Raw genomic sequence first — 27642 nt, forward strand, 5'->3', positions numbered from 1 at the left:
TGGAACTCATTCATGGCCACCCACCCTCCATCATCTCACTGTCTGCCAACACCTAACCTGGCGCTCATGACAACTGCTACAAATACTGACACTTAGGAGGAGACAGGCTAGACTCCTGTCACGCCAGGTATGATCGTTCCACCAGGTTCCTCTGCTTAGACTGCTCGTATGCTGACAGTCACGCTGCTCATTCTCCCACTTCTTTCAGAAGGTGGCTCAAGTGTTATCATTCCAATGGCCCTCCCTGACCATCCTCTATGGAACAGGACTTCTCTCATTTTCTTTCCTCCTTGTTGTGCTTTGTTCTCTTCTCAGCACTTACCACCTCAACTATTTTCCATTTGTTTACGCTCCACTTCTCCCTATTTGAATAGGGATGAGAACAAAAACTGACTTTCTTATTCTGTGCTATGTTCCTAGAATAGTACTTGACACACAGTAGGTGCTCAGTAAGTATCAACCAAATCATTTAAAAAGGCTGAGGAGTCTGAAGAAATAATTCAGAAGAAGAAAGACTCCAAATACACAAAGATGGCCACTGAGGGAGTCATTCTCATGGCAAAACAGGGAAAACACCCTCACGTTTTAACAGAAGGTAGATGAATCTTGGTATATTAACCTGGTGAAATCCTGTGAAGCCATTATAATCAATAATTATGAAGACTTTACAACAAATGGGGGAATTTATTTTTAAATTTATATTTATTAAATTTTTAAGGGGGGGAGGGGCTGAGGGAGAAGGAGAGAGAGAGAATCTTAAGCAGGGTCCTTGTCTAGCATGGAGCCCAACAAGGGGCTTGATCTCACCATTCTGAGATCATGACCTGAGCCAAAACCAAGAGTCTGACACAAATCAACTGAGCCACCCAATGCCCAAATGGGGCCATTTATAATACATTAAATATTACTATCACAAACCATGACCACAAATATCTAAATTCACAGAGAAGGAACCAACACATAAAAGAGGTGGAAAGAAAGAACCCAGAGGAGTTGTGATATGGAAAAACCTTATCTTATTTAAATCACGTCATTATGCTGGAACATTTGACTAAATAAGAGTCAATTTTTAAAAGAAATTGAAGATCACAGTGCATTTTAGCCACATGAATTTCTTAATAGTTAAGCGTGTACATAAAATCTGCACCACATTAAATACTTGACTTTACCAGAAAAACAATGTGAACTTCAAGCATGAAGAACCCAGGCGGAGGCCAAGAATGCAGCCGCTCCTGCCTGTCTCCACCGAATCCTCCTGTAGTTTAATAGATATGCTTGCAGAAGTTAATTGCCTTCACTTTAGAAATCAATACTAACACCCTACACTAAAACAGATTTAAAAAGCACGGAATCAGAAACGGTGCGAATTGTTTTAGAGGTAGGCACCTGGACAGCGACAGACAAATCGGCCCATAACACAGAAAACCAGAATACTGGGAACAAGGAAAACCTAACCTCTATAGAATGATTTTGTTTAGCCTGTCCTTTAGATAACAAACAAGCATGTAATATACTGTTAGAAGATTTTTGTTCAGAATGTTCAACAAAAAGGGAAAAAGAAGGGGGCGCCTGGGTGGCTCAGTGGGTTAAGCCTCTGCTTTCGGCTCAGGTCATGGTCTCAGGGTCCTGGGATCGAGCCCCGCATCGGGCTCTCTGCTCAGCAGAGAGCCTGCTTCCTCTTTCTCTCTCTCTGCCTACTTGTGATCTCTGTTTGTCAAATAAATAAATAAAAATCTTTTAAATTAATTAATTAATTAAAAATAACTATATGAGGACTGAGATTATTTAGGCAGTATGCTAAATGTCTGCCACTTGCAGTTAAATGCTTCCAGATATAAGATGGACTATGGATAGAGAGAAGGATGGATTGAAGGGAGTGATATGTGATAAAACCTAATAGTAAAATGTAAACTAAAGGATCTAGGGCTACACACTTGTCTTATCGTTTCATAGCTAGAGCTCACACAGGAACTTTCCCTTAGAGATGCACATTATAGGCCAGAAGATACTCCCCTGACTCCCCATCCACCTGTCACAGCCACTCCCTTACACACTCTAAGGTGCTTTCAAACAGGACCTACTGCCCTTCCCCTCCTCTCAAGCTGTTCTACAGAGGTGGGGCTGCCACCCTACATACCCCCATCAGCACAAGGGCCTCTGCTTTAGCTTCCTCCGTCTGAGGAAGATGAAGGTTCATCTCATCACCATCGAAATCCGCGTTGTAGGGCGTACAGACACACTCGTTAAATCTGAAGGTTCGGTGCGGCTTGACCTTGGCCTGTGGAATGCACACATGCACACACGCAAAACAAAATAGGAGAAGGACTTAGTCATTTATCCAAAAACTTCATGGTTTCAAAACATTAATAAATGGCTTCCTGGAAAACTGGATACTTTAGATTAATAAATTTCTAGTACATTCGGTCAAGTGATAACATGTCACTTGTGGACTCACTCAAGTAGATTTGTTAGATCAAAACAATGCAATGAGTTTAACAAAAGGCAAATATCAACCTAAGAGCCACAAGAAAGGGCTCCCCTGGCCAATGATGTCACAGTTTGATATCAAACAGATTCATGGCAAAAGTTGATTAAAACACACAGACTAGGGGCACCTGGGTGGCTCAGTGGGTTAAAACCTCTGCCTTTGGCTCAGGTCATGATCCCAGGGTTCTGGGATCGAGCCCCACATCGGGCTCTCTGCTCAGCAGGGGCCTGCTTTCTCCTCTCTCTCTCTGCCTGCCTCTCTGCCCACTTGTGATCTCTGTCAAATACATAAATAAAATCTTTAAAAAAAAAAAACAAAACAAAAAACCACACACACAGACTAAATAAAAACCCATGAGTTTATAATGACACTGAAAAAAAGGAAAGCAAAACCACACACAAAACCCAAACCAACCTAGTTGGAAGAAACTGAACACCAACTTTCTCCTCCTCAAACTGACAATAAAGGAAAAAAGAATCAAGCATTTATGCTTGTTCCTTCAGGAATTTTATTTCTGGATAAGCAAATAATCCTAGTTAATAAAACAAAATTCTTCATTATACAAATGGTAGCTATGAAATGTGAGAGGAATGACAAATTAGAATATCTCCATTTTTGCAGACCCCATGATATAATGCTGGCAATAATCATAAGTGGAGAAAACCTTTAGAAAAAAGGTCAATAAAGAAACTTTCAAAGGAGACACCAGGCTGAAGTATCTGATGCCCTAACCTTCTCAGGATACCAAAGAGTGGGGCAGTCAGATAACATATGCCTTCTGAAATAAGGCAAGAGGATTTAGCCAGCACCATCTAGGAGTTACTCTTGCTAGAAGTTGAACATGAATCTGATCCTGTCTTGAGAGCTGTCCAGTTTATAGGAATAATAGGAAGAATGAAGAAACTCTTAATGCCATGTGTATACATACACAGAACACGGGACATTTCTTCAGGACAAATGACCTGGCCTTTTCAGTAAGAGTGAAATTAAAAGGGGGGGGCAGTTGTTCTAGATCAAGACAGACTGAAGACCTGTCAACCAAATGTCACGTGCAGACTTTGCATCCAGATATGGACAAACTAGCCGCGAAAAGATTGTTGAGAAGCTTGTGGAAATGTGAACACAGACTGGGTGCTGGACAATACCAAGGAGTGAGTGTTCGTTTTGTGTGGTGTGGTATGGCACTGTGGTTATGTGTGTCTTACAGAAGTAAACTGAATACACATGAAGAAAGGACATGGCATCTGGGACCATCAAGGGAAAAAGGGAGAGAAACAGGTGTGGCAAAACCTTGAAAATTATTAAATACAGAGAATGAGAATATAGGAGCTCTTCATAGGATTCTTCCTACTTTGTATTTATATTTGAAACTTTCACACAAAAACATTTTTATTTTGAGAATGCCTGAAAGCCAAGCAAAAGTTTCTAGAAAGGGAAGGCTGCTTCCCTCCCTAGATCCCCATACTGTAACCCCCATAATCATAAACTGCTTCTTTGGTATTTCCAGACTTAAGTAAAAAGACTGACAAAACATGTTCATGAAGGGAAAAACTAAATCTAGAAAGGCACTAACCGAAAAGCCTGTTTAAGCACTGCCTGCAAACCCTCATGGATTTAACGGCTTTGGAGATAGGACAGTTTATGCATATTTAGCGAATTAAAGTTGCATCTAATTTCCATTTTACATCTCCAGAAAAAGGAACTGCTGTTGTTGCAAAACTAAATCACCGAAGAAAATATGCTTGAAGGTCTTCGTTGGAGGGCCACTGTGACGAGAAATCTCCTAACCATTTTCGTTCCGTAGTTAATATGCTAAGTCAAACCTGTCATCGACTCTCTGCCACATCTATTTTCCGCAAGTCTGTGCACACACATATATGTATATATTTTTGTTTGCAAGTGGAATCATGCCAGTCACTTTCACGCTCATTTTCAATTAGCTTCTTTCTGTTTCACTGTTGTGTGTGAATTTTATCAATATGAAAAACACTGAAGGGAAGCTTGAAATGTAGAAGTTTCACTCCAACTAAAAAGTGAGAGTATAGAGTAAAATCAGAAGTCCTTGGGGCGCCTGGGTGGCTCAGTGGGTTAAGCCGCTGCCTTCGGCTCAGGTCATGATCTCAAGAGTCCTGGGATCGAGCCCCGCATCGGGCTCTCTGCTCAGCGGGGAGCCTGCTTTCTCCTCTCTCTGCCTGCCTCTCTGCCTGCTTGTGATCTCTCTGTCAAATAAATAGGTAAAATCTTTAAAAAAAAAAAAATTTCTCAGACTCTTCTGAGACTTTTTAAAAAAAAAAAAAAAAAAAAAAAAGAAGTCCTGAATATTTGAGATTAGCGGCAATCTTGAGTTTTAGGGGCCTGGAATTTCACATCGCTGGCCCAGCCAATTCCCACCCTAGAGAAGCTAAAAACAGAAACGTCACGCTCACCAGATGCGCCATGATGCTCAGTTTGTGTAGTGATGGCTGCCGGTTGAACAGCACCACGTCTCCGTCTATGAGGTGTCTCTCCACAATGTCCCCGTACTTGAGCTCCTGAGCCATCTTTTCCCTATTTCCGTACTTCAAAAACCTGAGTGTGTGATAAGAAACATGACCAGTGAGAGTAACGCTTCCTCACCCAGTCGCTCCCTCTTCACGTCAGGGTTCAGTCTTGAAAATGATCACGTTGCACTGAGCTGAAGGTGCTTCCACCAGCCCGTCAGTTAAACTATGAGCAACTGTCAGTATATCTTCCTTTCATATATGTTAAAATGTGAAAAGAGTTATGTCTCAGAGTCACAGAAATGCAGTAGTAAGTCCGCTTCTCCCATAGTGGCCTGTTGGTCTATCTCAAGAGATCCAAAGGCACCAGTGATTAGTGGAAAGCCAGAGCGGGCAAAACAAGGCTGGAAATACAATAAGTAACCCCACGGAGCCCGTGCGACACAGAAAATGACTGGCTTTCCTAACTCCACGTGTTCTGTCTACCTAGATCCAACGATAAATGCTACGGAATAAGAGGATATTTTGTGTCTATGTGATGAGCAAACACAGCAAATGATGAATCTGCACTCACTGCAATTTAAACAGTATTTTCCACATGCTAACATGTCACAGACGTATTCTGGGCTGTATTCTGTGGCTGAGTATGGGAACCTCGGGGGCAAGAATGTCGTTACATATAGCTAGACTGGGCCAGCATTACCTTTTCATCTGTGTGTGTCTCTGCTGAATGAAATTGGCTCCTGGGTGAACTTCTGGGCCATTTCGAACAAGTTTCCTCAAAAAATTGATGTTTGCTTTGTTCACCTGCATGAGCACAATAGAAGACACGAGGAGATACCGTGAGGTTTCTGTAAGCTAGAGCATTATACTGAGTTGCGTCTCAATCTTTACTTCCCTTGGGTGACTCCAGGAGAAAGAAAGGCAGCATCATGCTGTCTTGGGTCTTTTTTTCCCTCCACTGACTGTAGTTTGTTTGTTTATTTATTTATTTTAAAAAGATTTTATTTATTTGACAGAAAGAGGCACAGTAAGAGGGAACACAAGCAAGGGGAGTAGGAGATGGAGAAGCAGGCTCCCCGCAGAAAAGGGAGCCCGAGGTGGGGCTCGATCCCAGGATCCTAGGATCATGACCTGAGCTGAAGGCAGGTGCTTAATGACTGAGCCACCCAGGCGCCCCTGTCTTGGGTCTTGAGTTAAATGACAACAGCAGACTGACACACGGGAACCGAGGTTCCAATCTGAACTCATCACTGGGGGGTGAAACGGCCAACTCCTTTACTGGCCTTTGGTTTCCCTATTAGTAAGATGAGTGGGCTGGACTCAGCTGTAGGGACCTTCTGGGACACACTGTGATCTAAGAACAGTTGGGATCTTCACTAGCAACGATGTACCATGGGCTCCTGAGGTTTAAAAGCCGGGACTCCAACACCACTATGCCCTGCTCTGCACTGTCACATTGTGCAACCTCTCAGACAGCAATCTTGTGGGACACCATCTCAGAGAAGGAAACTCTGGATTAGATACATAAAGTATCTGAGGCTCTTTTATAAAAGCTTTACCAGAAGGTTCCATGAATGGGGCTAATTATGAATCTCAAAAGCAAAGCTAAAGCCCATATCTTCCTATTATTAGGACTTACAGTTTTCTATACCTCAGTTACTATAAATTCCATTTTATACTCATGATGAGTGTGAGTTGATGTAAAGTGGTGTAGCCTTTCTGGCTATGCATCAACAGCCTTAAAATACTCAAAGTATTTGACTCAGTGATTATAAAGTTAAAAAAAAAATCCATCCCAAGGTAATTAACTAGGTATGGTGCTTATCAGTTAGTTACTTTAAAAACATGAGGTAGGGGCACCTGGGTGGTTCAGTCATTAAGCGTCTGCCTTCGGTTCAGGTCATGATCCCAGGGTCTGGGGATCGAGCCCCATATTGGGCTCCCTGCTCAGCTAGGAGTCTGCTTCTCCCTCTGCCTGCTGCTCCCCCTGTTGTGCTCCTTCTCCCTCTCCCTCTCAAATAAATAAAATCTTTAAAAAAAAAATGAGGTAAGAATGAACTAAGAGGTCAAAGGCCATACTACTTGGAAAAATAAATTGTAGCAGATTATGTCTAATGTATCTGTGACTGTATATACACAGAGCCAGACCCATCTGTTGTTGTACTGTTGTAGATGGTATCCATGGTGGTAGATGTATGAAACCAGAAGATAACATACACACACTAAACTGGGGTGTGTGTGCATTACCTGGGATTTCCCAAGTGTCTATTGTTTGGAATCTCAAAATAAAAGACTAGATTCAAAACACAGAACTGAGTGGCTGAATGGCACTTACCTTCTCAGGAAAAGTAAGAATTTTGGCCACGTGAACTGGCACAGCTACCTCATCAATCCTGAGATTGGGGTCAGGTGAGATGACTGTTCTGCCAGAAAAATCCACTCTCTTTCCTGAGAGATTGCCTCTAAATCGACCTAAATCAATAAAGACACATCATAGGTCTCCATGGAACAAACATGTGCTGTTTTGGAATAGTAGGACTGCAGAGAACTAGGAAAAATCTGTGATTTCCAATCAGATAAGCTGGACATACACTCCAGAAAAAGGTGACAAAGGCAGTAGACTGTTCCCTGCACATTTTGTTGGAAACATACCTTGTTTTCCCTTCAGACGCTGGACGAAACCTCTAGTCCATTTCTTGGGCGCCATGTTGAGGGGAATGCCTGAGAGCTCGCTGTTAATGTAGAGGGCACACTGTAATTGCAGGAAATCCCAGTCTTCCATGATCATCTGAGTCTTTGCTCCTGATATCCGATGCTAAAAATGAGCAAAGTATGAAGAAAACACAATCCTGGGTCATCCTGACTTTCTTGATGAGCAGTGTTTGCATATATAGGTTCCTAAATCTAGGGACTGAAAGTACTGACCTTTTTAATGACATCATTTAGGAAAATAATTTCTGTCAGTTTCATTGTCAGATCATCTTCATTGGTGCCAGACTTCAAATCGCTCACGACAGAGGGTCTGATACACAAAGGGGGAACTAGAAGTCGTGTGAGAATCAAATCAGAGGGCTTTCCAGCTTCTGGGTTCATTAGAAGTAGAGGGACATCCTCAGCTGGGATTCGTTTAAATAAATTCAGAACTACTAAGGGATTCAAGTTTTCCTATAGAGAAGAGGAAAGAAGAATGGAGAGACACGTTAACTTTCCAGTCTGGGCAAGGGTTTACTTCTCCAGCTCTTCATGCCATTCACCACTTACCTCAGAGTTAACTATACGCACTGACAGAAATTTCTGTCGGCAACATGCTACAGTGGCAGAGCCCTAAACATGTACATGCCTTTTAATCCAATTATTTAAGCCAGTAATTCCACTTCTAATTATTCCAAAGGGAATGACTTTAGAAATCAACACAAAGATTCAGCTATAGGGATGTTCTCTAAAGCTGTTAAGAGTGCTAAGCTGGAAACAGCCTGACAGGTTGCTGGCTAGATAAAACCATCGTATACCCCATTAAAAAAATGACACCACAGAAATTTAGCTACTGCCATGAAAAGTTCATAACATGCTGGTAAATGAAAGAAGCATGTGTACGATATGATCTCATTTCGGGGGGAAAATGTGTATCCGTACAGAAAAGAGGAAATGGATGTTTAGCAAGGTGTTAATAGTACTGTCCACAGATGAATGGAATTATCTTTTTGCATCTTTGTTTACATTTAAATTTTCTGCAGTGTGGCACCTGGGTGGCTCAGTGAGTTAAGCAGCTGCCTTTGGCTCAGGTCATGATTCAAGGGTACTGGGACTGAGCCGTACATCAGGCATACATCCCTGCTGAGAAGGGAGCCTGCTTCTCCCTCTCCCTGCTGCTCCCCCTGTTTGTGTGTTCTGTCAAATAAATAAATAAAATCTTAAAAAATAAGTTTTCTGTAATGAACATATATTACCTTATTATTTTTAAAGATTTTATTTTTCATTTATTTGAGAGAGAGCAAGAGCATGAGCACGGGGAGGGGAGAGGGAGAGGGAGAAGGAGACTCTCCGCTGAGTAGGGAGCTGGAAGAGGTGCCCTATATTGCCTTTGTATCACCTTCATTTTATAGAATTGCTATGCTGTAACTATGCACCTGCTCAGAAATATTCAAAGATCAAAGATAAGAATGGTCAGCTTGTGTCCTGCTGGTGAAAGTTGTATTTTCTTGGGATTAAAGACTGTGTGACAAAGAATACATGTTACAAGCAGAACTTGCTATGCATAACTTAATGAGACAGGGAACAAAGTTAAGAAAAGTTCCATAATCCACTGCCATTAGGATACTGTCCCAAGAGCAGGTTTCTGTGGGCCTACCCTAGACATGACAGCAGACTTGGGGAGAAAGAAGGAATCTTGCCTGAAGATTTGCAATCCAGGTCCCTGCCCACAGAATTCCCTTCCTCACCTTCCCTGACTCCCAGCAACGAGCACCGCACACTACCTGAGGCAGTCAGAGGAAATCTATACTAAGAGTTCTAGGAACAGGGTGAAGGCCAGATGTCACTTAGAGTACCAGGGTCAGGGCTAGACAAGAACATCATGTTAGTGGGGCGCCTGGGTGGCTCAGTTCGTTGGGCGACTGCCTTCGGCTCAGGTCATGATCCCAGAGACCAGGGATCGAGTCCTGCATCAGGCTCCCAGCAACATAGGAAGTCTGCTTCTCCCTCTGACCTTGTCCCCTCTCATGGTCTCTCTTTCTCTCTATCAAATACATAAATAAAATCTTAAAAAAAAAAAAAAAAAAAGAATATCATGTTACTGAGGTCTAGAGGACAGGAGGGCAGGAAGACTGGCAAGAACCTGGAGACCAGTTCCTGGCCAGAGCTGTTACTCCAGAACGACATAACACTTGCCTTCTATAGGGCACAGGAAGAGGGCCCTGATTTAGTGTTATGTACTAGGAAAACAGAAGTCAGAAACTGCTGGAGAGACAGAAGGGCTGTTTGGACTGAGGCACAATATCCAAATAGCTTGGGCTCCCTGGTGGAGTGTGTGGGCTGTCCTGGCTGGCAGAGAGCTTAGCTTGCTGCTCAGTCTGCTAGGGATGCTGTGGAAGGCATTTCTACCTGGTGGGGTTGGGGGGCAAGACTGATGCTATTTAAAGGAAGACTCTTTTTCTTTCCTTATTTATTATTATTATTTTTAAAGCAGGCTCCATCTCCAGGGTAGAGCCCAATACAGGGCTTGAACTCAAGACCCTGAGATCGAGACCCGTTCAAGAGTTGGACACCCTAAAATTTAAAAAAAAAAAAAAAAAAAAAAAAAGAAGAAGAGCTGGACACCCGGGGCACCGGGCAGTGGGTTAAAGCCTTTGCCTTTGGCTCATGTCATGATCCCAGAGTACTGGGATCAAGCCCCGCATCAGGTTCCCTGCTTGGCAGGGAGCCTGGTTCCCCCTCTCTCTCTGCCTACTTGTGATTGTGATCTTTGTCAAATAAATAAATAAAATCTTAAAAAGAAAAAAAAAAAAAGGCTCAGTGGGTTAAGCCTCTGCCTTCAGCTCAGGTCATGATCCTGGGGTCCTGGGATTGAGTCCCGCGCCGGGCTCTCTGCTCAGCAGGGAGCCTGCTTCCCCCCGCCCCCACCTGCCTCTGTCTACTTGTGATCTCTCTCTGTCAAATAAATAAATAAAATCTTAAAAAAAAAAAAAGAGTTGGACACCCAACCAACTGAGCCACCCCGATGCCCCTCTATGGAGAGTCTTATCTGAGGTCTGCCAACTCCTGGATTTGTGTTAAAACGGGGAGTAGATATACACTAGTCTTCTGGGCACAGAGTCCAGGGTTTAATTCCTAAAGAGGTCTGTGACCCAGAAAATGTCAAGAACCACTGCTCTAAGGTGTCGTATAACTCAAGGGTGCTGTGCTGCCCATAAAGGGACTTGAGGTTCCACGTTCCTGGAAATTAAATGGGTAAACATGTTGGGATCTAGACCATCATGAGATTAATGAGCTTCAGGGTAATACATCCACCTGTCTGCACGACACCTCTCTCTACAAAAGCTAAAAGGGACTCATGGATGCTTTGTTCACTTTGGTGACTACGGGGCCCTCTCTGAGGGAGGGCCATTCGGAATCTGGCAATGCTGAATTCCTGATTCGCCCCCTCCCTCCTTTCACAGTTGGCGTAAGAACCAGGATGAGCTGATGGTCTGACAACTCTGGAGGCACCGCCACTGCTCCAAGCACTGTAAAGGCCTCAAACAGGACCTCAGAAAAACAGATCTTGCTACAGACCACACTAAAGGAGAAACCAACTGGGGCGCCTGGGTGGCTCAGGTCATAGTCCCAGGGTTCTGGGATCAAGCCTCGCATTGGGCTGCCTTGCTCAGCCAGGAGCCTGCTTCACCCTCTGCTTGTGCTCTCTTTCTCTGTCAAATAAATATATATTAAAAAAAGAATTTTTTTTAAAGATTTACTTATTTGACAGAGAGGGATTGTAAGTAGGCAGAGAGGCAGGCAGAGAGAAAGGGGGAAGCAGGTTCCCCGCTGAACAGAGCCTGATGTGAGGCTCGATTCTAGGACACTGAGATCACGACCCAAGCCGAAGGCAGATGCTTAACTGACTGAGCCACCCAGGTGCCCAATAAATAAGATATTTAAAAAAAAAAAAAAGGAGAAACCAATGGAAATACAAGATGGAATACAAGTGTTACATGAGGCAGAGACAATGGACACATGGTTGAGAAAAGGGTGAGTGAGATCAAAGGGTCGGAAGAGCAGAAGCTTCAGGAAAGCTAAGGCAAGGGGGCCTCTGGTGAGGGGAGGGAGCAGCGTCAGTAAAATAAGACGAAAGGACGCTGAGTCCCAGCATAGACGTGGAGAGGGGAGGAAACCTCACCTGTCTTTACCGTGACTGTCATTACTTATTTTCTTTATAATTTTGTTGTAAATTAGATCATACAGTTGCATTAAAGAAGTTTATTTTTATTTATTTATTTTGAAAGATTATTTATTTTTAAGTAATCTGTACACCCAATGTGGGGCTCAAGTTTATGACCTCAAGATCAAGAGTCCCACTCTTCTGACTAAACCAGCCAGGCACTCCTGTCATTACTAAGGCTCTCTTTTTTTTTTTTTTAAAGAGAGAGAGAGAGGGGACGCCTGGGTGGCTTAGTTGGTTGGACGACTGCCTTCGGCTCAGGTCATGATCCCGGAATCCCGGGATCGAGTCCCACATCAGGCTCCCAGCTCCATGGGGAGTCTGCTTCTCCCTCTGACCTTCTCCTAGCTCATGCTCTCTCTCACTGTCTCTCTCTCAAATAAATAAATAAAATCTTTAAAAAAAAAAAAAAAGAGAGAGAGAGAGAGAATCTTAAGCAGGCTCTAAGCCTGGCATGGAGTCTGACTCGGGGCTCGATCTCACACCGCTGACATCATGAGCTGAGCCAGAATCAAGTCAGAGGCTTAACCGACTGAGCCCCCCAGGTGCCCCATCCTGTCATTGTCATCATGATAAGGTCAGTAGCAGTGCCAGCTACCGCAACTGGGTAATGCGCTCTAAGCACCTGCTCTGCACTGGGCACTGTGCTAAGCGCGGTATCTGGAGTTCATCTGTTAATCCATACTATAGTATTAAAGCAGATACTCTTGTAATCCCTGTTGATAGTTGAGGAAACTCAAGTCCAGGTTGGGTCACGTGTCTACAGTCACTGAACAAATAAGCAGCAGAACTGGGCTCTAAACTCCCATCCTAAACCACCTCTAGGGTGTCAATCTGGGCAGAGTTGGGTGGGGTCCACAGGGAGGCGGTGGCAGTGGGGGAACGACCTGAGAGTCAAGCTGGATGCTCAAGGCTAGTGACTTCAATGGGAGGGGGTTACCTCCAGAGCTGAGTCATTTAGAAGACTGCCCACACAAGAGGCCTCCCAGGCCATATGGGAGTATCCTGCTGCTGTGGACAGTGTAGAGCAGACAGCAGCTGCCCGGGGCCTGGGCAGAGAGCTGGCCGGGGGAAGTGGTGGTGGTGGGATGCCTGGGAGGCTGATCTGGAAGGAGCAGAGTGCGTGCAGGGGAACGGCAAGTAAGGTTGCCCCCAAGAAAGCCCGGACACCCCTCAAACTCACAGACTGAGGCTGCTCCCCAGGCTTCTGACAGCTCTTTGCACAGCCGAGAGCCTGCACAGTGCCTTTCTCACAGCTGTACAAGGGCAAGATCATCTTTCTCAGCTCACACCCTTACTTCCCCTGCGTAGCTTCACCGTAACTGCCTTGAAGACGCTTCTGCTTGAATCAGTCGCTGACACCCTGTCTCCCCATTTCCAAGGATCACTTCCATTTTCCAGACGTCTGTGCAAGTGCTCACTCACCTCTGACCACTTCCTCTCCCACCCATCTCCCTGGTGGTTGGTCATCAACTCCTGTCCATTATCATACGCAGTGACTCTGGTCTCTGGCTCCTTTATTGCCACCTAGGCTCAGGGTCTGTTTTCCTTGTAACACGCTCCCCAACCCGTCCAACATCAAGGCAGAATTCACATATAGTAAATTGCACAAATCCTAAAGAAACGGACCCATTTTAACACATATACACCACACACACTAATGTTCAGAACAAGATACAGAATATTTTCATATTTCCATAAAAAGACCCTGATAACTCTTTTCATCAGTACCAAGCCCTCACCCCAGGGAACTGCTCTCCTGACATCTGTTACCACAGATCAGTCTGGCCTGTTCTTGGACTTGATCTACCTGCAATCATACATCATGTACCCTCCTGTACGGAGTTCCTTGTTCTCAGCAGGATTCTTACATTTGGCTAGGTTGTGTGTGTCGAGTTCACTTCTTTCACAGGATAGTATTCAATCGTGTAGATCTATGACAACTTGTTTATTCTTCTACTGACAATCATCTGGACTATTTCCAATAGTGGCTTTTATTAAGAAAGTTGCGATGAACATTCTTGTTACAAATATTTCCGTGGACACAGGCACTCATTTCCCTTGGGTATGTACTGAAGAGTAAATCCGCTTGGCCGTATGGTAAGCATAGATGTCACTTTACAAGAAATCGTCGAATGGATGTTCAGAGTGGTGATAACCATCCACACTACCACTGTCAATGCAGGAGTACCAGGCGCTTCACATCCTTGTCAGCAAGTGGTTTTCAGCCTTTTTTTTTTACATTTTAATTTTTTTGGTGTGTATAGTTTTTTTTTTTTTACAGTTTCATTATTAATTTTATTTTTTATAAACATATAATATATTTTTATCCCCAGGGGTACAGGTCTGTGAATCACCAGGTTTGGTGTGTGTAGAGTTTTAACTAGCATTTACCTGATGACTAATCTATGTTGAGCAATTTTTCATTTATTTATTAGCCATTTGACCATATCCTTTTGTGAAGTGTTAATTCAAGTTTTGCTCCCATGGCTTCAAATCAGGTTGTATTTTTCTTATTGATTTTGAAGGACCCTTTCCTATATTCTGGATAGGAGAGTCCTTTGTCAGATACACAAACGTTGACTGCTTTCTCTCAGCCCATGGCCTGGCCTTTTTACTCCGGTAATGGGGTCTCCAGAGGAGCAGCCAGGCTCTTCTTCTGCAATTTCGTCAGTTATTCACCATGAACCTTCCTGTTCAATGCCTTCCCTGGCTCCACACTCTCAGAGCAGGCTGAGCTCTCACCTGTCTGGTCCCCAAAACTCCAGTTCCCTTGGCTACAGTTGACTGGGTCATCTCAGACAAGGCTGTCTCAGGCGTTCTTGAGGATTACACGGGAGGCAGTCCATGTGAAGAGCCTGGCCAGTGCCCGATCCTAGCAGCAGCTGCTGAAGGCAGGGTGCTTTTATTAGCATTCCCTGGTCTTTCAGAGCCTCAGCTTCAGCTTCAGCCTAGACACTGTTGCCTGGACATGCTGAGCTCACGGCCCTTGACCCTGTAAACCTGACTCACCCAGATCCCACCATGTCTTTCCTCAGTCTTCCCTAACCAAGTCCAAAGCGACATCTTCCTCCCCATTCCCCCTGAGTTTCCTGTCTCCGCCACTCCTGTGATGGTCAACACCCTGCCCTAGGATACCAGTTATCTTTTCACAGACTAATTGCCTGTGACGCATCTAAACTGTGGGACCAGTGACAGCAGACCCACTATCTTGCAGTTCCTGATGCTCCCCCTAAGTCTGACAGAACTTGGTACTCAGTAACTCAACTCGTTTGTTAGTCTCGTATACTACCAATTCTAGACTGTACTGTGGGAATTAAATACTAATCGAAATCAGAGCAAGGCCGAACAGGGTCCCTCATAAAATTCTACTAGTTAAATCAGTGCCAAGTTAAGTAATGGGAGTTACCTACAATTTCTTAGATATCAGTACCCACATGAGAAACAGCATCTCTCAATTTATGATCTATACAGCCACAATCTCTTAGGATAAAACACATTATCTGTACCCATTAAAAATGGGTTAGTTACAAGGCCAGTCTACCTTAAACATAGTGTACCATAAGCACTTTACACAAAGTATTCCTAGAGATCTAACTTAATCGGACTTCTCATTTTGAAAGATGAAGAGAGAAGATCAGAGGGAAGGAGGGGGTGAGAATAGGTACGTGTGATGCAGGGGGAGGCAGGCAGAGGGCAGGCATGTGTGCTCAGGCTCACCTGTGCCCTTCCTAGCAGGGGTTCTACTTCTTTGTTATGCTCGATGGCTGTTTCAAAAGACTGAAGGAAATTTGATACGATAGGATCCACCACTTTTTTGTTGGTTTTGTACTTCTCATGAATTATCTTCAGCAATCCGCATTTCTTTACTGTACCTGTTAAGAGTGAATTTATTTACCAAGGTTGGACTAATGAGGTAGTTGGTCAGGCTGCCCCAAGGCTGTAGTCTGGGTAATGAGGTCACTGAAAATGCATTTGCTAACAGGGCTTCGGTTGCTAGGCTCCAAGAAAAATCCTGACTTCCCAGCACTGCATAAAACTAATAAGCTAAATGGGCCGGAGTGAATGGAAAGGGCTTTCAAAAAAAGGCCTTTTCCGTGTCCTGCTCACCATTAAACGCTCCGCAGTAATGGCAGATGTTCTTCTTTCGGCACTTATCTGAGATTTTCTTCTTCAGTCCACGTTTCTGGAGGTAAGTCAGGCCGGGCCGCTTCAGATAATCCAGAAACTGCTTCTTCTCCTCCTGGGATAGCATGATGCGGCAGCACGTTCTACAGATCATCTTTCGAAAATTAAAACAGAGAAAAGGATGAGAGATGAAAAAGTCTTCTTTTAAAAATGTCACCCCTACCTCTCGCCTGGGACACGGAAACTGAGCAACAAGCCCAGGGAGCTGGGTGATGTTCACCATCACAGCTTGCTGGCAGGATTTCTGCTAACTGATTTTTTAATTTTGTGCTGTTCTGTACTGCTGGATTTATGATTATTTTTCACGGTGTCCTATCTACCATCTACTCAAGAAAAAACAAAGAAGAAAGAATCCTTATACAATTTAATTTCCTGCAAGACGCAATATTATGAGTGTAAAGTAAACATTCTCCCTAGATGTATCCCTAACCACTCACAATCCTAAACTCACTCCAACATCCCTGAGCAGTAATTGCCAAGTTTACGCCTTGAAAACAAACACGTCTGCACCCACCTGTAAGATGCCGATAACTGCTCTGAAGTAGCCCACGTGAAAGCACGGCAACTCCAAGTCAATGTAACCGTAGTGGCCCAGACAGTCAGCCAAGTTCTTCCCGCAGGTTTCACAAGGACGGTCCTTCTCACTGGTACCCTTTGGATAAGAGCATACCCAATTAGTAACGGAGACTACTGGACGGGACAGTGGGACCAGGTGATTCTGAGTCAGAATCAGCTGGGAAGGCGCGGTGTGTTCACCCCCACTGACCAAAGGCTAGATTCCCTGAGATGGTGCAGGAGGAATAAGGGAGGAAGGAAGCTCTTGCTTCTTCTGACCTGGCAAATCATCAGCTTCATCAGCATGTCAAAACACATGGCCTGGGAGGGGGTGAGGCCTTACCATCCTATGGTCAAGCACACCGTACAGCAGGGGAGCATGGTTGTTGTCCTGGCTATACAGGTTCTTACTCACAACCTGGATGTGGGCCTGCTGGCGCATCTCCTCAGGGGACTTCATTCCAAAACAGATGTGGCTTCTGGAATTAAAAAAAAAACAGGGGGGGTGGTGGTGCCTGGGTGGCTCAGTGGTTTAAGCCTCTGCCTTTGGCTCAGGTCATGGTCTCAGGGTCCTGGGATTGAGACCTGCATCGCCTCACCTCGCCCAGCATCCGGCTCTCTGCTCAGCAGGGAGCCTGCTTCCCCTCCCCCCTCCCCCACCTGCCTGCCTCTCTGCCTACTTGTGATCTCTGTCTGTCAAATAAATAAATAAAATCTTAAAAAAAAAAAAAACAAAAAAACCAAAACAAAACCAAGCCAGTATAATAGAGTGCAGAAAGATAATGGCACAAGATGAAATCAGTGTGGTGTGTGGGGTCCGGTCATGCTGCGCTTGGGAAGGCTGGTAGAGATTTTACATGTTAGTACAATGGAAAACCACAGGAAGGTTTTAAACTGGAGTCAGAAAATCTAATTTGCATCTTAACAGGGTCTCTTGGGCTCCTTCCTGAGAACAGATTACAACTGAATATGGGTGGGGTTTGGGGGGTGGGAATGAAGGTCCCGGGTGAATACGGAGAGCCCACTGGCAAGGATTCCTCCAAGTAGGACACTTGTTTCCCATGGACGGCAACCAACCGAACAGCCGCCCAAGCCAAGAGATTCTGTGCGTCCATTTTACACCCTAAACCCCTCTGAAATCCATCTCTCCAGTGATTCTACCAACCTCATGCAGAAGGACATCATCACCCCCTGCCTGGACCCCTGCAGTGGCATCCAAGGTCTCCCTCTCATTCTGTCCCCCAAGAATCGAGACATGTTTCAGGAGAACTCTATTATCAAGACACTCCCCTGCTTAAAATGCTCCAGAGGTTCGTTATGGCCGCAAGAGGATTCTGGAACACAGCTTCCGATCTCCTGCTTCCTTCTCATCACCCCTTTCTCCCTCCAGTATGCTCCTTAAAGGCTGCTGGGTCTGCATTCTTCTGCTTGAGTCCCTTTCTTATTAGGTGTTTGTCCTTGCACTTGCCAGCACTGACCTGCCTACCTTCTCCAACTAAAAGAGGCCGTAAGGTCTTATTCGCGACCTAGCTCTAAAACTTATGGCCGGGCCTAGCACACCACACCTTCCTCAGTTAAGCGTCTGTTGCAAGAATGATTGGTTAATTTTCCCCGTGTCAGCTCTAAGAGGAGGCCACGGTCTGATAAATAAGCTCTGAGGGACAAAAGGTCCAGAAGAGCAGCCTCATTTCCGAGACTGCTACACATCACCCAGTGGGATAGCTTTCTAACTGGAAACTCTATCCTTTCGGTCAGCAAATATCGCCTCCGTGTTACATGCTCTGCAGCAAAACCACAATTAGACACAGTCCCCGCCCGAGACTGCGCCCCATGCTGCAGTGGCAAAAAGATTTGCTGGGAAAGGTCATCGTTTGACCTCGGAGGACTCGTGCGTAGGGCCACAGCTCGCGTCACACAAAGCAAGCCCCGGGACCACCCCCCGCCTGCAGTCCCCCAGGTGTTGGATTACCCTCTGCCTGACCAATAGTATTTGACGTCTCCTGATACTTCTGAGTGTTGCCTACACCTTCGGCGGACCTGCCGGCCTTCCCCTTCCAACTGAATCTCATCTCTGACTCCTCGAGACCCGGGACCCCTGACATCGCACCCCCTTGCCCCTCGTTCCTCCACCCTTTGACCACTCTTGCTTCTCCTTACATTTTCTTGGCCACATCCGTCTCTCGGAACTGTTCCTTTACCATGGTGACGGCTGCCGAGGTACCCTCCCCAATACGCGGGGAGCTAGAGAAACGTACGTCCTCACACCTCCTGAGGCTGCTAGTCGCCTCGGGGCTAACACCTCCGTGGCATCCTGTCGGCCACCGTAGAGCGACCCACGTGGTCACTTCCTCTTCCGCTACTCGCCGGCGCGTCAGTCAAGAGAAGGCTTCGGACAGACCGCTTTCCGCCTTCTCCCTACACTGCCATCTTGCGGCGCCTCGTTGAAACTGCAGCGGGGTCGGTTCTGGCAATTTCAAAAGCCTTTCTGCGGTTCGTTTCTCCAGGTCACACACATCAATACCACCTTAATTAAGATCGATCCTCTAATTTTTTACATTAAGGTGGAGGCTTAAATGAACCTGCCCAGGGAACAGAAGTACGAAACTGGAAGACCACCAAAGGAAATAAATGGGTCAGGAAACAAGGTCATGCGTGCAGTTTACAAAGTTTCTTTGAAAAAGAAATGAGGGGGCACCTGGGTGGCTTAGTGAGTTAAGCCTCTGCCTTCAGCTCAGGTCATGATATCAGGGTCCTGAGATCGGAGCCCTGAATCTGGTTCTCTGCTCCGCAGGGAACCTGCTTCCCCTCTCTCTCTGCCTGCCTCTCTGCCTACTTGTGATCTCTATCTGTCAAATAAATAAATAAATAATAATAATAAATAAAAAAGAAATGAATTAAACTTATATGAATGGTTACAAAACCTGAAGCTATAAATCTGTGAAAAGTAAGTCATGATGAGCAAGATGAAGGGAGAATAGGAATTGGAGATCATTAACGTAGTCAGGAAATAAACAACTTGCGCACACTCTGTGACAACCTGTGGGAGGTGATCCTAGTGTGACATCTCAGCACATGAGACTACCAAGGAAACCACACCACTGTAGGATTTAATGCTACAGAGCCTGAAACTTTTTTACTATTTCTAAGAAACTCTAGACAGAACTGAATCAAGTGGTTCAACACCTTTGAGTTTTAAGAAAGAATGCTATTCAGACTCCATGGATCCTCATTGGCAAAACACAAATGTAAAACAAAAAGCAAAGCAAATCAGACTTTACTTATTTCAGCAGTTAATCACTTAAAATCTCTTTGGAAGAATATAGACAGTACTAACAAGATTTGACTAGGGGCTTTTATCATAGAGGTTAGAAGCAAAGGTTCTGGAATCACAGTCGCTCCCGGGGTACCACCACCTGAAGTTGTGGGACCTTGAGAAAGTTATTTAGTCTCATTTTGTCTTGGTTTCCCCACCTTATAAGAGAGGTAATAAGTATCCTACTTCTTAGAGTTATGGGGAAGGTCAAATGGCAAAATGAATGTGAAAGTATTTAGAATGTAATAGGCACATAGCAGTCACTCAATGAATATTAGCTATTGTTATTCTGAAAAATGTAGAAAAGCTATCCTCAAAGCCTGCACCTTTGTCTCCTCTTCCACACTAATCTTTGGAGGTCCTAATGTATGTATTTGAACATGCACGTATGTTCCTTATTTTTGCATGGCCATGTCACTTTAAATAACAAATTTATGGATCAAATATTCATAAAAGTTTTTTTTTTCTGGTAAGGACTAAGGTTTTCAGAAAAAACACAAATTAAAGAAAGATTCTTTTATTTTTAATTCAGAAAACTACCACAGGATCTCAAAAAAAGCAATATTTAGCAAGAAACTAAAATGGTCGGTTTCATGCAGTTGAAATAACAAAAGGTTTTGAATCGGTTTCTGCGGTTTCCCTCGCTATAAAATGAGGCTGGTCGACAGGATCTCCTACGATGTCTTCTAGCTTTACGAAGGTTTAACTCGTATTGAGATAACTTAAAGTATAATTCGGTTTACCGTAATTTTAAGTACGGGAAATTCAGGACAACGAATTGGAATTGAGACTGAACGTCTGCTTTCGTAAATCTAGTCGATGTAAGATCCGTGGGGGCTGGCCTTGGGCACTTTCTTTTTTTTTTTTTTTAAGATTTTATTTATTTGTCAGAGAGAGAGAGGAGAGCGAGTGAGCACAGGCAGACAGAATGGCAGGCAGAGGCAGAGGGAGAAGCAGGCTCCCCGCCAAGCAAGGAGCCCGATGTGGGACTCGATCTCAGGACGCTGGGATCATGACCTGAGCCGAAGGCAGCTGCTTAACCAACTGAGCCACCCAGGCGTCCCTGCCTTGGACACTTTCAATCAGGCATTGGCGCGGCCGCCCTCGCCGGGCTGGCCACGCCCCCACGCCTTCGCGGGGGCCTTCCTTGCGCATTGATATGATTGGCCGGCGGGTAGTGGGTCTCTTTTTCTCTCCGGTGCTTGAAGCTCGGGAGCCATCATGGTGAGTGTCCCCAGACCCGTGCCGTCATCCGGCACGTATCTGAGCCATCCTTTGTCCCCGGGTCCTGCCATTTGTGCTACGGCCACCCGAAGCTCTGTCGCTCTTTTTTTGGCTGTGTCTGACGGAGGGTGGTTGCCGAGAGTCCCGGAGCCGTCGGCGGGGACCTGACCAGGACACGCCGGGGTTCAGAATCCAGGGCCTGGGGATTGCGAGGGCGCCTGCTGCGTTTGTCGGCGTCGTGGAGCCTAGTGGATCGGGCGGGGTGGTCTGAGACTCCTCTCACCTGCGTTCTCGGTTTGGGATAGGCGGCTTGCAAGTGATGGCAGCCCCAGAGGTGAAGCGGGTGCCGGCGGCGCCCGGGCGATTTGTGGCGCGTGAAGCTGTCCGCATGTCTAAGCTAGAACATTGTCAACGGGACGGAACCTCTTGTACTTTGCGGAAACCGAGACCTTGGAAAGGGAGGCCCGCAGACAGCTTGCCTTGAGTACAGGACGACTGAGCTCTGTCAGTAAAGGTTCAGCACCCATTCGTAATCCCACCGTACGGGCAAGCTCCCTCTTCCCTCCAGTGTTCTCAAGAGTTGGGGGCTGTTCAAGTGAACTTACTTCGGTGTGGCTGTTCGCACGGAAGTAGTAATTCAGCAACCAGTCGTTGCCATGGAAGCCTCTCCTTTCTCTCTTTCGGATGAGATTTCGTGCTGAATGCCCACGTTCCTGGGTGTTTATTTGTGTAAAAGCTGTTGGGCCATGTAGAAGGGAGCAGGTTTTCTTGTGGGGTGTAAGTTGGCCATGCACGGTGGGTAGTTGACATGCAGATAGTGGCAGCGTTTGTGTCGAATTTGTGAGGGTCTTAACGAACGTCATTGAGGCTGTAAGGTTTGGACAAGTTCAAGTAGTTTTTTACTCCACAGAAAGGGTCCTTACATGAGGGTGAGGGTGGTCTCCCCCCGCCCCGCCCCAAGGAGACAGTGCAAAATCTGGCGACATTTTTGATCCACACTGGAGAGTTGGGGGTGCTACTGGCTTCTAGTGCAAGGGTGGTACGGGACGTTCTAAAATGCACAGGACAGTCCCCACAGAGAAGTAGTGGGGCCAGAGTAGTGATGTTGAGATTGAGAAACCCTGCTCCAAAGTGATTCCCATGGCCAAGGGAAGATTCCAGCAAGCTGTGGAGTATGTTCTCTTGGTACTGAGGATATGCGTGTTAGGTGTGTCTTAGGAGTTAGGCGGTGGGGGGGTCGTGGTTTTTTTCTTTCCGTGGAAGCGTTCCCACCACTAGCTCATGTAGCTGTTGAAGGTTTAAAATGTGGCGCCTGCAGCTGCGGAATTGCATCTTAAATGTGACTTCATGTTTGTAAATCATCCACATGTGGCTCGTAGGTACCCATTGGCAGTTCTGTACCTTGGAAACTCTCAGCAGGGTCAGGAAGAGGTTGAGTGGATTGCTAACTCGTGGTTTATGTATGTTTTTAGAACGACACAGTAACTATCCGGACCAGGAAGTTCATGACCAACCGACTACTTCAGCGCAAACAAATGGTAAGGGAGGGCATATCAAAGTTTCATTGTTTCTCGCTTTAAAAGACTCATTTTGTAGTAATAAGCACTAAAACCTGTTACTTTTTTTTAGGTTATTGATGTCCTTCATCCTGGAAAGGCAACAGTACCTAAGACAGAAATTCGGGAAAAACTAGCCAAAATGTACAAGACCACACCAGATGTCATATTTGTATTTGGATTCAGAACCCATTTTGGTGGTGGCAAGACAACTGGCTTTGGCATGATTTATGATTCCTTGGATTATGCAAAGAAAAATGAACCCAAACATAGACTTGCAAGAGTAGGTGTTCTCATTTGTTCAATAGTTGCTGAAGACTGAGTTTTTCTTTTTTTATCTTTTTTACTTGACAGAGAGACCGCAAGAGAGGGAACACAAGGAGGGGGACTGGGAGAGGGAGAAGCAGGCTTCCCACAGAGCAGGGAGCCCGACTGAATCCCAGGACCCTGGGATTATGACCTGAGCCAAAGGCAGACAACCATTGAGCCACCCAGGTGCCCCAGGACTGAATTTTTCAACAGCATTGTGTTGTGGGTGCAGTGGAATGAGCAAGAGCAGGCTGTGGAGGGACAGCCCTCAGACCTAAGGAACTAAAGGGGTTAAGAAAGAAGGTTCTTTGATAAATGAACAGATAGAGTACAGGGCTTCAGTAATGGCGTCTGCAGCTTTTGAGGAGGTGGCATTTGAGCTGGGTCTAGAAGGGCAAGTAATGGAGTACTTGTGGAGATAGGAGCTGGAAATAGGGGGGTGGGTTTGGAAAGGTTGGCACCAAATTGAGATCCTTAATTCTAAAAGTCTGAGTTTGGACTCCACCCTCATAGGTAGCCAGGAATCGTGAAAAGGCTTTTGATCATTTTCCTAGTGAACTACAGCAACGAGTGGAGCAAGCTCCCTTAGACTCTAGAGTATAAACTGTAGATTATTGTTTTAAAGTAATACTTGTGTTTTTCTCTCTTTATTCACTGCCATCAGGTAAGTCTTCCAATAGAACACCTGAGGGGAAATGATGGTGTGGTGGCAGATGCTGTACTCTTTAGTTGGGTTGCCTCGGAGGCCTTGCTGAGGAGGTGACCTTTAAGCTGAAATCTGTGAAGATTTGAAAGCAGTCTGGGCAGCAGGAACAGCACGTGCAAAAATGGGCAGAGTGAAGAGGAGTAGATTGGAGTGTTGAGAGCACATGTGGTTACTGTGCCACTGATTTGCGCATGGCGTGTCTCAATTGGATTACCTTTCCTGTTTTAGTACAAACAAGTATTGTTAAATGTACTTGAAACACTTTTGATTTGGGAAGGTGCATTTCTTGAGCTGCTTGACTTGCTTATGATCCCTACCAGATCAGTTAATGCTGAGTTGATGTTCACAGGTCACTTAAAGGTACTCCTTTTTCCTTTAGCATGGTCTGTATGAGAAGAAAAAGACCTCAAGAAAACAGCGAAAAGAACGCAAGAACAGAATGAAGAAAGTCAGGGGGACTGCGAAAGCCAATGTTGGTGCTGGCAAAAAGGTATTGCTCATCAGGGAGAATACAGAAATGTCAGTTGCAGGTCTTTAGTTTCTAGAAAGGAGGGATTTGTTTCCTTAAATAACCTTTTTTAATGTTTTTTCTTTTCCCACTTCTTCTGGATTACAGAAGGTAACGTGTTTTGAGACGCTACATGATGTAGTATCTTAACACCTCACTAGAGTAGCTTTGCCCACCCTTTGTCAGCTCACAGATCAGCACAACACAGGGGCCACATCGGTTCAGTGATCCTGGTAGGCACCTTGCAAGCCCTGTCAGGAAAAAGTTTTCATTTTACTGCTGATTGGTTTGGACTGTTAAAAGGGGAAGATTAAACTTATTTGCTTAAAACAGATAACTGGTTTAAGAAGCAGTTGAATCAATGTGGCCCATGTTTTCCTGGCATGCTGGAGAGGCAGCTGAAGTCTCGGTTGATTTCCTCTCCAGTTAGCCAAGACTTAAGTGATTTTAATGATAAGCAGCTTTTTACCAGCTTTGCCAGCTAACTGTAAATAATAGTTGAATTAAGGTGTTGGGTTGTTAAATTAACAAATAATCAAGTGTTCTGTGAACTTTTTTTTTTTTTTTTGCCTTTTCCCTCTACTTTCTTGGATTTCTTATTCATCAGAAATGAAGTGTCTAGCAGGTACTGAGATTGTGAGCACGGTGTGGGGATGCATCACCTTCACTGAGTTTGCTTTGATGCTTTGCATGTGTTGGCTTTTGGACAACAAGTTTTATGTAGTATGATCTCTTATAATTTAACTGCTTTGTTTTAAAATGGTGTATAATGAGGAAGGGAGAGAAACTTTTAATCACATTTATTTTGGAAACTCAAAAATGCATGTTAATGTTGCGAAGTGACCTGGTGGAGGAAGGTGGGTACTCTACTGAGTAGGCATCTTTTAACTTGTAGTTGAGAAATGCTGTGTCCCAGAGTTATATACCCAGGAAACAGCTTTAGTTAACACAGGGCCTGGGAAAGGGCCTCTCATTTTGTCATCAGCAGTCTTTCCCTTGGGGATCCTGAGGACTGGTCAATTTCTTTGGCAGCTCTGGTAATAAAATCGTCTAGGAAATCTGGCGAAGCTTCTGTCTAGAAAGTGTTCACTCAGATCTGCCTTTTACGGTTATACTGCTTTTTATTGATCTCTAATTTTTCATCTGATGTCCATTTTTCTTTTAATTGAAAAAATTCCAAGGTAATTGTATATTTACACCAAAGCCTCTGATATATGATAAACTTTTTCTGTAAATTTTTGTCAGAGAGGTCCACTACCCCACGACATTTTTGCATATTTGAGCAGCCTAAACCTTGTAAAGTGGGCTTAAGAGGGGTTGGGCATAGTAGGGTTTTGAAACACTGGTAGTCCTGCCCCTGTGTACTTCCTGTAACAATGACTCCCTGCCAGGCAGTAAATCTGGTATGCCTGCCCAGGCCTCTCTAATCACATTGTCTTTCCAGCCATGGAGTTCTAGTAATGGATGAGCCAGAGGAACTACCTTCTGCTTAGAACTGCTCCCTTTTTGTGAGGCTTATACTTACCAACTGAGTTTGCTGAGGTTGCAAAAAAGTCAGTGGACTGATCTAGAACCCAAGGACATTTAACCCGTTCTCGTCTTCATTCAGCCTTTGGGCCCCATGTGTTTGTGCTCGTTAGTGTTCGCCAGTGACGTGTGGAGGGGCTCCCTGTGGGGACCTGAGCCATCACTATTCCCTCTTCAGATGGCACTGGTGCATTTCATTAGCAGAGCTCGGGAAAACTGGCTGGGAAATGAATGCGTGAATGAGCACATGTGTTCTTTGGCTCCAAATAGCCAGGTTTACTAATGTTACTTTTAACTGTTTTTGTTTGGATGTTGGAATTGGTATTTGCTCTTAACCTTTTAGGTACAATAGAGTTGTTTTAAATTAAGGAATAAATGTTCTTGTTTGAAGAGCACTTGAAGCATTTTCGTTTCAGCCCAGTTCTGCCTTTTTAAAAACTAATTTGCACTACTTTTGGTGGCTGTGAACAGTAGCTTTTAAAGTATTGAGCTGAGACAGGTTTTAAAAGACTTAGCTTGATCATTTAGAACTCTCTTTGAGGTTAGACTCTAGTGTGGGATGATTCCTGGCTCTTTCAGTGGTGCTTGTGTGCCCAACATGATGTTGCTGAGCAGCAGAGCAGGAGGGTTGAGGGTCAGGTATGTGTGCTTCATGTATACGTAGGCAGTGGCAGCCTGGATTGGCACTGCTGTTGGTATGATGATCTTTTCGTTGTGAAACCATTATGCCACTTTGTTTACATAAGAACCATAGTAATCACTTGAGGTATTCTCCAAATTGAGAGGAATAAAGAGTGTGTCTGAGGAGTGCTCTGTATACAGTTAAAAAGGAAACAGTTATTTTTAAGGTAACTAATTGCATGCATGTAAATGCAGATTATTTTGGAGTTTGAAAAGGGACTATTAATGACATGTTTCTTTTCCTTCTTCCCTCCTTTCTCCCTTCCCTGCCACTGATTCAGTGAGCTGGAGATTGGACAACAGGTATAATTCAAGCTTTTCATGTGGATCATTAGGCTTTACTGATAACAGTAATTTGAAAGTCTAGAGCATGTGAAATAGTTTTTGTTTTTTTGTGTTTGTTTTTGCATGTGAAATAGTTTTAGAAGTTGATTCACAAATACTTCCAAGAATCGTAGCTTTTTAAATACTGGTAGTGACATGGTTTTGTTTTTAAAACTTAATATTTAATTGTTTGTTTCAATGTTTGCAAACTTTATTTCTTGATGTTCTCATTGTGTTATCGCAAACTTAACCTTTTAGGTCACTAATACTTGTTTTGCATGAGTGTCATTAATTTTGGAGTTTGCTCAAGATTTTGAACTTCAAACAGTTTTAAAGGTGGTTAACTAAATTTTTCCTTTTCTTTGTTTCACAGAAGGAGTAAAGATGCTGCAGTGGCTTTATCTGCGGTGATTGTGCAGATTTTTCATGAGAGGATTAATAAACTAAGAATGTTAATGTGTCTGTTTGTTTGAAATGTGTTTGAAATTTATTGGGAGTGTTAAGAAAATTACTCTGCTGTTAGAGTAGATTTAGATTGCTGCCCAAGTTTACATATTCCAGTACTCTTTTAGTGAAAACTTGGTATGATTGTCGTTTCTTTTAGTAGCACAAATAATGTAGGTATAGGGTATCAGCAACATGAGAGCATATAGGGCCAATCTCGTGTGCTCATTGTTAACACTTGCCATCAGTCTAGTAGATCATTATCTGAAAGACACACTTGAAATCTGCATTAATCCCTTTTGGTCTTCCTAGAACCCGATGTCGTTCTTATGACTAAAAAACTATTTGCCGACCTCAGTAGAAAATTACTAGTTCCCATTTTCATCATTCATCATGAAGTAAATAAGATCTGCCAAAATT

At 44.4% G+C, this 27642-nt stretch overlaps 2 protein-coding genes across 7 annotated transcripts in view; one reads left to right on the forward strand and one right to left on the reverse strand.

Moving 5' to 3' along the window:
• The window catches only part of POLR3A (RNA polymerase III subunit A), a 51321-nt gene extending 32362 nt beyond the window's left edge, over positions 1 to 18959 (reverse strand). For both annotated transcript variants that reach the window (XM_047702198.1, XM_047702197.1), the window contains exons 1-11: positions 18788 to 18959; positions 16974 to 17109; positions 16590 to 16727; positions 15998 to 16169; positions 15608 to 15762; positions 7897 to 8136; positions 7624 to 7786; positions 7307 to 7443; positions 5672 to 5775; positions 4915 to 5056; positions 2138 to 2278 (exon numbers count right to left, since the gene is read on the reverse strand). In XM_047702198.1, coding sequence (XP_047558154.1) covers positions 2138 to 2278; positions 4915 to 5056; positions 5672 to 5775; positions 7307 to 7443; positions 7624 to 7786; positions 7897 to 8136; positions 15608 to 15762; positions 15998 to 16169; positions 16590 to 16727; positions 16974 to 17109; positions 18788 to 18831 — 1572 coding nt within the window. In that variant the 5' untranslated portion in view covers positions 18832 to 18959. The remainder of the gene's footprint in view (positions 1 to 2137; positions 2279 to 4914; positions 5057 to 5671; positions 5776 to 7306; positions 7444 to 7623; positions 7787 to 7896; positions 8137 to 15607; positions 15763 to 15997; positions 16170 to 16589; positions 16728 to 16973; positions 17110 to 18787) is intronic.
• Positions 18960 to 21076: 2117 nt separating this feature from the next.
• RPS24 (ribosomal protein S24) lies at positions 21077 to 27238 on the forward strand. 5 transcript variants are annotated; one of them, XM_047702926.1, is made up of 8 exons: positions 21077 to 21167; positions 22640 to 22705; positions 22797 to 23006; positions 24118 to 24228; positions 24355 to 24357; positions 24854 to 24871; positions 26736 to 26757; positions 27152 to 27238. In XM_047702926.1, exons 1-6 carry the CDS (start codon positions 21165 to 21167, stop codon positions 24857 to 24859), a joined length of 399 nt encoding a protein of 132 aa, XP_047558882.1. In that variant the 5' UTR covers positions 21077 to 21164; the 3' UTR covers positions 24860 to 24871; positions 26736 to 26757; positions 27152 to 27238. The 5 variants fall into 5 exon arrangements, with proteins under 5 accessions (XP_047558882.1, XP_047558884.1, XP_047558885.1 ...); XM_047702928.1 differs by lacking the exon at positions 24854 to 24871; XM_047702929.1 differs by lacking the exon at positions 24355 to 24357.
• The last annotated feature ends 404 nt before the right edge of the window (positions 27239 to 27642 follow it).

The sequence above is a fragment of the Lutra lutra genome, chromosome 14, assembly GCF_902655055.1.
Source record: "Lutra lutra chromosome 14, mLutLut1.2, whole genome shotgun sequence".
In the NCBI taxonomy this organism is placed as follows: domain Eukaryota; kingdom Metazoa; phylum Chordata; class Mammalia; order Carnivora; family Mustelidae; genus Lutra; species Lutra lutra.